The sequence below is a fragment of the Diadema antillarum genome, unplaced genomic scaffold, assembly GCF_040938485.1.
Source record: "Diadema antillarum isolate AM-2024a unplaced genomic scaffold, OU_Dant_1.0 seq00001076_RagTag, whole genome shotgun sequence".
NCBI classification, from domain to species: domain Eukaryota; kingdom Metazoa; phylum Echinodermata; class Echinoidea; order Diadematoida; family Diadematidae; genus Diadema; species Diadema antillarum.
This window is the reverse complement of record NW_027271899.1, coordinates 660,951-673,521: the sequence shown is the minus strand read 5'-3', so window position 1 is coordinate 673,521 and position 12,571 is coordinate 660,951. Positions and strand designations below refer to the sequence as shown.

General features: G+C 37.4%; 1 protein-coding gene across 1 annotated transcript in view; it reads left to right on the top strand.

Moving 5' to 3' along the window:
* Window positions 1-12,571, top strand: part of LOC139743396 (periodic tryptophan protein 2 homolog) — an 86,706-nt gene that overhangs the window by 4,799 nt on the left and 69,336 nt on the right. The window contains exons 3-10 of the mRNA XM_071653882.1: window positions 93-187; window positions 1,641-1,740; window positions 4,581-4,727; window positions 5,669-5,804; window positions 6,772-7,004; window positions 7,463-7,606; window positions 8,351-8,558; window positions 9,463-9,611. Coding sequence (XP_071509983.1) covers window positions 93-187; window positions 1,641-1,740; window positions 4,581-4,727; window positions 5,669-5,804; window positions 6,772-7,004; window positions 7,463-7,606; window positions 8,351-8,558; window positions 9,463-9,611 — 1,212 coding nt within the window. The remainder of the gene's footprint in view (window positions 1-92; window positions 188-1,640; window positions 1,741-4,580; window positions 4,728-5,668; window positions 5,805-6,771; window positions 7,005-7,462; window positions 7,607-8,350; window positions 8,559-9,462; window positions 9,612-12,571) is intronic.

Below are 12,571 nucleotides of genomic sequence, written 5' to 3'. Positions count from 1 at the left end.
TACCTGTAACTTCATCAGGATGGAATTCTCTTTGAGTAACACTGGTTAATTTTTCTGAGGATTATTTTGTAATTTTGTTTTCTTCTGCTCAGCAACAAGTCCGAAACATTCGACATAGAGTTGAAGCGGAACATCGCCTGTGTGGCCCTCTCACCAGATGGACATACAGCTGTTCTTGTGGATACAGGTTTGTTCATCTTGATTATCTGCTGTATTGTTATTATTATTATTATCATCATTATTATTATTATTACTACTATTATTATTATTATTATCATTATTATTATTATTATTATTATCATTATTATTATTATTATTATTGTTATTATTGTCTCTGTTGTCACAAGATATCTCATTAATTATATAATAATAGTCAAATAACAATAATGATAACAATAATAATAATTATTATTATTATTATCATCATCATCATCATCATCATCATCATCGTCATTATTGTTTATTTATTTATTCATTTATTTGGCTTTCAATCTCAAATATTAAAATTACATAATACAAAGTCAGGACATACAATGAGGAGTTACGGATGTACAAGGTTAGGCAGCTCGGGTCTGGAAAGAGCCACCTAAATGACTTGGGCTCTCAGGCCATCTTCCCCAACCCATCTGGTGCACCCGAGACAGTACCGCTACATTAATATCACAGTTTACATAAAAGTCATTACCCAATATGGAAAAAAATACAAATTTCATTAAGAGGCACAATAAGAAATAAAAAAATCTAAACAACTGTTTCATTATAATTATCAAATCAACATAATTTTGTGAAACTTTCAATCTTTAGAAAGAAAAGTCTTTAGAAATGTTTTTTTTTATAGAAGTATAGGATTCCACGCTCTTGCTTCTATATATATATATATATATATATATATATATATATATATATATATATATTTATATATATTAATATTCAAGCCTATGTCCTCAATAGAGACATAAGTTTAGCTTAAAATGCAAGTTGATCATTCTTACTACAGAGTCCCACACATTTCACTTGTTTAGAAAGCTTAGAAAATGCAAAGAACATTTCAAAGTGATGGAAAAATTTGAAATTTTGTTCCAGTTTTACTGTAACTTCAAGGCTTTTGGTGTATTGTGATTACCGGTACAATATGTGTTTGTACTAACGCTGCCATACTATCTGTGTGCACTGAATATTGCTTCAATGACTGCACGTGATGTTTGACCCGTAAAGTCCCAGAAGCCACACTTGTGTGGTTTGGTGCTTTTTATTTTGATCTCTGCTACTCATTGTAAGCCTTTCTTCAGGGAGAGAGTGAAAGCTCCTCTTTTGTTCAAGGCCTTTTTAGCTCATGCGTGAGTGCTTGTTTCGGTGACAGAATTTCAAAAGCCATTTGCCATTAGACTTTGAATGATCCTTTCTTAGTTCAAAAGATTACTGTTCCTAATTCTCTTGCAAATGAGCTAATTTTTGTAAACCTTTTTTTTTTAATCATTTGCAGATTTTAATGTGTTTAGCCTGTTCCTTGTAATATTTCTCCAAATGAAGGTATCTTGTGAAATTTGCAGGTGATGGGATGACACTTTCTACAGCAGAATTCTCGCGTGATTCAGTGAATGAATGTCTATCCTTGATCATGTTCATATTTCATTTCACAGAAGGAGAAGCCCTCTTGTGTAGCCTTATTAGCAAGTCCGTCCTGCATCATTTCAACTTCAATGGACGAGTGGAGAGCGTCAAATACAGCCCCAATGGAAAGTGAGTCCCTTTTGAATGTAACCTTCGTGGGGGGGGGGGGGGCAGTTCCCTAAGGGGTTACCCTAAATACAAACATTACATATAAGACAGTTCATCCACTGTTTGAGTAATAATGCATTTCTGTAAGTTAGATTGCTTCAGTATTCACTTTTTTTGATGAAATTATTCTGCAATTTTCATGGGAGTTTGCATAGGTATGCTGGCATTTAGCATAATGTTTAGTGTGTATGTATGCGTGATGTATGTGTGTACAAAAATGGAAGTCAGTATTAGTTGTGCATCAAAAAGAACTGGAGAGGAACCTGTGGCAACTTTGATGGTACCAATACAAATCCACAGTAAAGTGAGCTGAGGTGTGTTAAACAAAGTTTTTGAGCTGTACTTCCTTTATGAAACCGGATTTCAGGTTCCGTGCAATTTAACTCTTTGCTTAAAAAACCTTAGACCACCAGATTGATTCTGCAGATGCTGAATACAAATTAGTTTGCAGTACAGGTAGCTTTGACCCTTTTTGTCTTGCTTTACCCTTGTAATTTTAATGTCAGTGGCCTTTTCTCTGTTTGTTTGTTTGTTTGTTTTCATGCAGACCCAACTTTCTAAGTCTAAAGTCACAATCTACCACGTATAGAAGTATTTAATATAAGATTCTGAAATTCAAAAGTTTCATCAGTGTTTAGATAGTTTGAATCTTTGCTACCTTAAAGGTATTTTTCTGATTTGGCCTTTATAGAGTGGCTAATCAGATTCACGAACATGTCAAACACACAGGTTAACACAGATCCTTGTCAAATATTCTTTGTGCTGTGGAAAGCAGGTATGAGTGCAAAGAAACAATAACTTACTCCAGCCTCAACCAGGTCTATAAAGGACCAAATCCTTGAATTCACTTTTAGTAAAAAAAAAGAAATAAAAAAAAATATCATGAAGCTCAAATTTATGTTGTTTGTTTGCTGTTGTTGTGTTTGTTTGTTGTTGTGGTGTTTGTTTTACTGTTTTTGTTTTTTGGGGGGGAGGGTGGGGGGGGGGGACAATATTCAAGTGCATCTGTATTTATACTATAGTTTACAATGCAGGGACACAAAAGTTGGTATTGTACTTGAATATGCACTAGAACTCGCACACAAAAAAGGTGTTCATGTCATATTGGCAAAAATACCTGCTGCCCAGCCTGTGCAAGGTGATTAGGCATTTGGTTCAGTTTCCACGATTACCAGTACCTCTCATACCACTACCATCGTCACTTGCAGTGTTACAAGCTGTAGTACAGCATTCCGTCATGCAGGAAACGTGATGAGAATCATGACAGGATGCATGGAGGGGTCAGCTCCGTTCCTCGCGCTTGCAAAGGCCGAGGGAGGAAGCGCTCTCTTCCTCCCGCACTGATTTCATTTTGTTGTGTGGTGTGTGTTTTTGTTTCCTTAACATAAAATTGATTACCGTACTTTAAGGGTGATGCACTGTTCAATGTTGTTCTTGTTGTTTGTGGCCCTGTATTGAATGTATATTTGTATGTGTTTGTGGCAAAGGGAAATGTGTGGTTAGGGTAACAGTGACAGCTCATTGAGTGGGAGGAATGCTATGACTGGAAATACAGATATGAATAGTGATATGTTGCCGCTTGTCTTCATGGAAGCAAAGTGAGGAAGCTGAGTCTATGTGACTCATGGATCAATGGAAGTTGAACAAGTTTATTGATGTACAGAAGTTCAAATGTAATATTTGGTGGGGGAATGCTTGCAGTTGATTGAGTGATCATTAGCGCTTGTAGCTAGTGCCCTTCTCTGTACTGTGTAAATGAGTTCAGCCTCTGGTGATACAGAACCTTGAATTACTGCCTAGCAAACCCTATCCAATAACCCATGGCAAATGAATATGTCTCATATTAGGAAGCAACATATGAAATTGATATACATATTGATCAATTAGTTGATCAACCCATCCTTACATATCTGCAATGCCAATGGTGAGATGTAATTACAAGATGATAGTGTTCTTTTGGTTTTGCTTTGTGTCAGAAAAGAGAAAGATCACTGATATAGGGTGACGGTTAGTAATCTCACTATCGGGCTCTTGTGCTAGTGTGACTTTGAGCAGCACACAAAGTCACATCGTCAGAACCTTTTACATACTGCTGTATATTATTTTGGTGATCTGTCAGACACAATGCAGTTATATGAACCAGAAATGGAGAAAAAGCATGTCCCAATCTTGTAGCAGTGAATGAAAGGAAATAAAAAGATGATATAATTTCTCTGAGTTGTATGTCAATTGTTTCAGTTGAAATACAGGGAGTAATCTGCCATGGAAAAAAAAACTCCTTCCTTTCTAGATTCTCTTTTTTTATTCCAGATTATTCACTTTTGCGAGATCGTGCTACAAAATCTGATAAGGATCACTCTTGCAAAAACTACTTCCCTTTCTTAAAATGTTGTTGGCTACTGTTTTTGTACATATGTGATATAAATGATTTTAGTACCCCCTCCCCGAAAAAAATTTGCTTCAATGTTTGTCTATTACGAAGCATCAGTATATGCAGGGTTCCACATTTGTGGTGGTCTGTTGGCCAGGGGCCACTAAAAAGTGATGTCGGGCCACCAAATTTCCAAAAAGGTCATCTTTTGGTGGCCTAATTGGGCAACCATTAAGATTCAGAATAGATTGTTATATTAATTCCTTTAAACTTGGGCCACCAAAATTTCAAATTGAAAGCATTTTAGTGGCCCAAACAGGCCACCACAGAAAAAACATTAGTGGTTAGTGTCAAACCCTGGTGTATGTATGCATTTCTCACTTAACCTTGAACTTTCAACAATAAGCATGATCTTGTCTTGTGTACGCAGGAGAATTGCCGCCACCAAGAAGGATGTGATCCTTGTCTACGATGCGCCATCTAGTGGCAGCAGAGAGTTTAACCCCCTGAGGCTCAACCGGACACTTAAAGGAGCATATGACAAGACCACCTGTATTGACTGGACATCAGATTCAGAGTAGGGTTTTGTTTTGTTTTTCTAATAGAATTTGATTTAGTTGAATGACGTGCTAACATATTGTCAAGCTGACACTAAGATTTAGATGAGTATGAATTCCTCAAAGCAGGATAAAGTGTTGATGTCACGAATAGTTTTATCATCTGATTGAAGAATTTTATGGACAGTGAATCTACTGTAAAGATAGTCACCTGATTTGGAAGTAGAACAACATGGAAGTAGTTGAGACTGTGTGGAACAAAATTGATGAATTAGAGCAGGAAATGAGTAAAAGATCTGTGTATAATCAGACCAAAATGTATTCAAGAAAAGTATGACCGTAATGAATATGAGTGTCATCGTCTGATATTTCATGCTAATAAGCCATTTCAATTACAGCAAATAGATGGGTTTCCTGAATAATAGCCCTCTTGCTTGAAGTCCACTTTAGGCTAAGAGTGACCAGAGCTGTAATTCTCATGACTGTGCATTTTTATATTGATTTCTCTCCTGGAAGGTGTGTAATGAAAATGTTGTTTGAATGTTTATGTGTCTCTATAAGGAGGCATGGGGGGGGGGGGGCATTTTCTGTTGAGAAAGAATGATACAAGTCACATGACAATTAAATGGCAGTTGACAGGTCTTAGTGTTCTCACTCTATGACCAATTTTGCTTGAACTTCTTTTCTTTCCAGTGTTTTTAAGTGCTCTCTCTTCAAACCGCAAGTCCGTCTTTAGTGTAGTTTGTTTCATTAGATTTTGTCAGTCTATGACAGGATGTGATGTGATATGAGAGCTAGGTGATGTACATCTTATGTGAGAGATACCTGTAGGGAGTAGTACTGAAATGCTCAAAAAGAAACAAACAAACAAAAAAATGTGCATGAGAGATTGTTGACCTAGGAGCAAAGACTGGCATGATTTTTGCATGCTTATGCTTCTTTTGTACCCATCCTACTTCAGAGTCCTTGCCGTGGGATCAAAGGATATGAGTACACGCGTTTATGCTGTGACGGACAAAGACCAGCTAGTCATCTACGGCCTGGGTGGCCATCAGGACAAGATTGTTGCGTGTTTCTTTGAGGAAAACTCACTGGATGTATCCTTTCAAGCCAATGACCACATTCAAAAATTGTCATATGGGAGACTGCAGCATTTGTCCTCCCCAGAGCATACTGTAAAAGTGGATATTTTCCAGCTACTAATTTTTCATGCTCGGCGGGGTAAGAAGAGTTTCACATGTTTTTGATCCTGCGGAATCAAGAAAAATACTACTGGAACATATGGCAAGCAAAAATATTCGCATGCTTTTATTTTCGTGCTAGTTTCTGGTTGCGCAAAATGCATGAAAATTTCAACACCGTTAAAATTTCCACTTTTACAGTACACATTTTTTTTTTATACAGGCTTGAGCTGTCTTCTTTTGGCGTGCAATGTACTCTGAGCCAAGAATGTGAACTCTTGAACAGCTTTTTGGTCGTTGTCTTCGATAATATGGTGTCCAACAGTTATCATACCACACTGTCTGCATACTGGGTAGAGCATGGACTACCATCAGATACACACAATTTAAGAGTTTAAAAGGCAGTAATTGTGTGATTGAAGCATCATGGTTTCTGTGGTTAAACAAATCTCAGTATTTTTATCAGACAAACGACTGTGATTCAAAACAAACACTGCCTTTCTTGTCACTCTGTGCAGGAATGTTAAGCAAAAAATTAGAAATGCATGACATAAAAGAAAAAAATCAGTCCACACAAGTTTTCAAAATTACTGTTTGTAACCTTTACAGGAGGAACTCCAGTATTATGTGTAAAGGTGTTGATGTCATGGCCAGCTTATGATCGATCTCTGTTTCCCTCAAAGAAAGATCCTTGTGTTACATCTTATTCTCTTACTTCTAAATGAGACTACACTGAGAAACTGTATTTGTGTCACTCTGCATGCATAAACTAAAATTTGATCTAAAGGCACAATGATCATATGCAAGAGCAGTGCAATTTACGAGACAGTAGTCTCTTATAAGAATAAATGCCATGACTTCTCCTTAACTTGCTGAACATCAGCTCTTCACGATGTGTCGGAAGGGCAGGCTGAATGTTTGGGAGAGCGATATCGACCTCGAAGACCTGCGGCCAGCGCAGGAGAAATATCGCCCCCATCATCCGAGAAAGAGAATGAGAGTGGAGAGGAAAGATGGAGAAGATGAGGAGGAAGAAGATGAAAATGAAGGACCAGAGAAGAAGGAGGAGGAGAAAGGAGGAAGGAAGAATAAGATGACATACACAAGAGTTGCAAAGTAAGAGAAAAGTTTTTTGTAATGATTCTGCAGTGGACTCCCATTATAACAAAGTCCTTGGGACCGGCAGCTTTCTTTCGTTATAACTGAACAAATAAACAATAAAAATACATATAGTGGATAACGTTACGGCCCAGATTTGTACTTTGTTATAACAGGAATTTCATTAGAACTGTGCTCGTTATAACGGGAGTGCACTGTATATATGTTTGTTTTGTCTTTGAAAAGTTTGATAATACTTACTTCACCAGGTTTGATATTAACTGTGTTGTCTGTTCATGTTTGGTACCAGTAGCCATCTGTTGAGACAATTTTGTGAAACCTGATAAAGTTTCTCAAGGAATTATTCCTGACACTTGAGTCTTGTTTGATTGGGTGGGTGCTTTGGAGGGAAGCCAATTATGGATGACAATGCTGTGTTTGTCGTCTGTAATCGTAGTCTTGTCTACGTATCGCAGGCATTTCTTCAACAAGGAGGGCCACTTCAACAACCTGACGTGCGCCGACTACCACAAGAAGAACCACATACTTGTCGTTGGGTTTGCGTCAGGTCTCTTCCACATCCACGAGATGCCAGACTTCAACCTCATCCACACACTCAGGTAAGCCGCACAGAGTTTTGTCTCTGTCGTAAGCCACCGCAAAAGTAGGATTGACTGTCAATAGTGCTCTGCTCTATCGTACATCCTTACCAGGGCACCTTTCTCAGCTGATTAAGTGGGAACAAGCAGTTCACAAATGTGACATCTTTACTGAAATGAATAGGTGTAAACATAAGCAACTAATTGCTGAGCTATTAGAAACTAATGAGTTAATCTAGAGTGTATTTTGGTTTGTGGATGCAACAACAAACCATTAACAAACAACTACAAAAACAAATCATTTTCAACAATCAGTTCACTAACCTTGAATACATTACTTTCCAACCCAAGTTAGGCCTTTATACCACTGCACTTCCCATGTGTAATTGAATTACTGAAACTGTGTTGAAATTCAGTTGGTAGCACAAAGTAAGTCAGCATTCCACAGCTTCCCACAAACTGTTCTGTACTGCATTCAAATTCCATGCATGCTTTTGTTCGCAAAAGATTGCCTTAACAACCACAATCTTGCTGGAGACTTGCCCCACCTAGCAACAACTGCTGAATGCTATTCAATTGAATTCCTGCAGAGAAACTTTCATTTGAGGGAACATGTGATGAAATAACAGGTTCGCTACGAGACTGTAGGAAAAGAAACACATGAATTTGAATGCATTACAGAAATGTTCTATCAAGTGTGATATGCTACATTTTGTTTTGATATGAAATTATATAAATTTTTTTGTAACCTCTACCATACCACAGCATTTCCAGCCAAAAGGTGGCGTCGGTAGTCTTCAACTCACCGGGGGACTGGATCGCCTTTGGCTGTACGGGCATCGGTCAGCTGTTGGTGTGGGAGTGGCAGAGTGAGAGCTACGTGCTGAAGCAGCAGGGACACTTCAACAACATGACCTGCCTGGACTACTCGCGGGACGGCATGCTCATCGTCACCGGGGGTGACGACGGGAAGGTACAGGAGGAGGAGGGAGAGGTGGTGGAGGAGGAGGAGGAGGAAAGTGAGAGGAAATGAGTTTAGAGAGGGAAAGAAAGAGTGAAGAAGAGAGAGAAATAAGGAAGAGACTGGAAGAAGAGAGAAAGAGATCAAGTGGAAGAGAGGAGAGAGAAAGAAAAGATAGAGACAGATTTTGTAAAAGAGAAAAGAGGATCGGAGTAATATTTCACAATACCTTAGGCATACCATAACCAACAGTGTTGTGCAGACTTGTGCCATGAATAGTAGAAGAGAACCGGATGTCTATGTGTGCTGCAAAGGAAAACTACTGTAAAGTAGTAGTGATTTTGATTATTGATATGTATAGTTATGATAGCTTTGCAATAGTCCAACCAACAGAATTTCACCTTATTAATTCAGCGATTAAAATCTCATGCTATGTAAAGTCACATGAGTTATTCAAAACGCTCTCTTTAAGTCAAAACTCCCTGAACCCAGTGGCCCAAATTCACGAAGGTGGTACAATTGAAACCATGGTTTAAACCATGGACAATTTGTATGGAGCGCCAAGTGTCGCATGGCCTATTTCGTTACAAAATCTGTCATTTCGTCAGTAAAATGACCATTTTGTTGACGAAATGTTCATTTTGTTGACGAAATGTTCATTTCGTTGACGAAATGACTGACTTCGTATCGAAATAGGCCATGCGACATTTGGCACTCCATACAAATTGTCCATGGTTTCAACCATGGTTTCAATTGTACCACCTTCGTGAATTCGGGCCATTGAGGACCGGCTGATTTTGCTACAACATGCATTTCCCATAGACACTTGCCCGAGTAAACTTGGGACTCATCCTCAACGGGTTAAGAGGAAATATTTCATGAAGTTGCACATTGATTTGTTTTTGTTGTGTCAAAGGTCAAACTATGGAACACATCCAGTGGCTTCTGCTTTGTGACCTTCAGCGAACACACGTCCGGGGTGACAGGCGTGACCTTCAACCAGGCGGGGAAAGTGGTCGTGTCCTCATCGCTGGATGGGACAGTCCGGGCATTTGACCTTCACAGGTATGGGGAAACTTTTTTCAATCAATCAATCAATCAATCATAGTTTATTTCCAATCATCGAAAATCAAAAAACATAGTACAAAGTATACATGTGATGAAATATTGTTCAAACGTTTGCATAAGATTCATGTAATATATATACGAGACATATTATAGAACAACATATAACATGTACAATATTTAGGAAAACACTGTATAAATACTTCGTGGGCGAGCGGAAAATAAATTCGATTATGGAAAATAGTGATCCACTAAAAAGCATAGCTTGTCGGACGTGGATCGCTAGACAAATAATGAGTAAATTATATTCTATTCTATAACAATATACATGTAATTATTTTGAGATACACCGGTTGGGAAAAAATATAGAATACCAATGCTAGTGCCCGGACACTGCTCACTGAACCACGTGTACCGGGAAAATATGACAAGGACAACACGTTCGTACACACATTCAATTACCCACACGTATACACTGTAAGACGCGAGACAGTACCGAGAGGAGAGAAGACGGTAACAATACAAGTCTACGAAGAACAAGAGACAGGAAAGAAAGAGGAGAGAAGAAAGAAGAGAAGTCTGCACACAGAACACGCCAAGTGCTGCGACATCAGGACAAGTGAAGGCTCAAGCATAAATCAAAACAATTTAAATTATCTAAGATTATAAGTAGAAAGTAAATATTTTCTGAGTTTGTATTTAAATGTAACAAATTTGGGGGAATCTTTTAAACTATTATCTAAATTATTCCAAAGTCTGGGTCCGGTATAAAGAAATGTATTTTGGGCATGTGCGGTTCTCATTAATGGAAGATGAAATTCGTCGGATCTTCGCGTGGGATAGTTATGAACATGACTATTTCGATGAAATGAATCATGGAATATTTTAGGTAAAAAGTTACTGTTGTAATTAAACATAAACTGGCCAAGTTGAAACACATACAAATCATTTACTTTTAATATTTTATGGTCAGAAAACAAAGCATCTGTATGTTCTCGGGTATGTAAATGAAAAACAATTCTAAGCGCTTTCTTTTGCAGTAAAAGAAGTTTATCAAGTAACATCTGACATGTATTACCCCAAGCAAGAATCCCGTAGTTTAAATAAGGTAGTATCAAACTAGAATAAAGAGTTAATAATGCAGATGAAGGAAGATAATATTTTAATCTATTCATTACACCAATGTTACGTGATATAATTTTACATATGTTATCAATATGATTCCTCCATGAAAGCTTGTTATCGACACAAACACCAAGAAATTTAAAGGAAGAAACTTCTTCTAAAGGAGTAATATCAAATGTTATATTGCCTGGGAGGCTATTTAAAGAATTACTAAAAAGCATAACTTTTGTTTTTTTAATATTTAATGACAATTTATTTGCGTATATCCATTGTATAACCTTTTTCAGTTCTTCATTGACTGTTCTTATTAAAATGTTTGGGTCAGGGTGAGAAAAAAAAAGGTTAGAGTCATCCGCGAATAATATGAATGATAGTTTCTCCGAGGATCTATGAAAATCATTAATATAAATAATGAATAACAATGGGCCTAATAAACTCCCTTGTGGAACACCAGATGCAATTGTTTTACTTTGAGAGTCAAAGCCGTTGACATGTACAAATTGGGATCTTTCTGATAGGTAACTCGTGAACCACTCCAAGGCCTTTCCACGTATTCCATAATGAGACAGTTTGGCGAGAAGTATTCCGTGGTTAATCGTGTCAAAGGCCTTGGAGAAGTCCAAGAAGATACCTATTGTGTGTGAAAGTGTGTCGAGTGCGTGTGTGACTTTGTCGATGAGGGCAAGTAGTGCGTGTGTTGTGCTGTGATTTTCCCTGAATCCAAATTGAAAGTTTGAGAATATGTCGCAGGTTTTAAGAAAACGTACTGTCCTGATATAAACTATTCTTTCAAGAATCTTAGAAATAGAAGATAATAGAGATATGGGTCTATAGTTATTGACATCATCCTTCTCCCCTTTCTTGTAAATAGGAATTACTTTCGCAATTTTCATGCTATTTGGCACATGGCCAGTTGTAAGCGATGAATTGATAATGTGTACTAAGGGATCCACTATTTGAGGAATTATGTTTTTTATCAAATAGTTGTCAATTCCGTCATGGCCAGGACTTTTTCCTTCTTTCAAATTAGCAACAATCTTTATTATTTCTTCTTTATATGTTGGGTCAAAAATATAGTTTTGGAGTTAGGTGTATCTAAAAAATCATTAAAAGATTTACTAGAAAGAGGAATATTTTGAGAAAAATTTTTCCCAATTGAAGAGAAAAAGTCATTGAAAATTTCCGCCATGCCAGCGGGAGTGTTGCTGGAGGCATTGCCCCACCGAATTTCAGAAATATTAGATGAATTGTTAGATGTATTCATTGCATTGACACCATTCGTAGATGAGTGTACTCCATATTCTATAGTGATATTATTTCCACAAAGTATTAATTGTTTCCTTTTTGGAACAAGAACAGGGTGGTTCCCATGTGTCTGTCACTCACTTTTCAGCATTTGAAATTGCAAATAGCTCCCAACTCATAAAATACACAAAAAAATAAAAATCCTGAAAAATGTATGAATTATACAGTATGCTGTTTGAAAAGTCAACAAGGCCATACTATGAAAGTCAGAAATGGATCAACTGCAATGCAGGCTGCAGCTATAGCACTCCTCTCTCATTGATATTCTTTTCACTCTCATTACAACCTTGAAGATGAGATTAACACAATCAACAGCACAGGCTTTTTTTCTCTTGACATTCAACGATAGTAAAGTCACAACACCACCAATCATCTAGGAGGAAACGACAAAATGCAACTTTATTCCCTCGAGTGCCATTTGTGCAATCTCTTCTTCTCTAGAAGCTTCTCACCAAGTAGGTTTCTTTAAATGAATCATGCATACATTAATTTACATATATACATATTCATGACATTCTCCTTTCAACTTG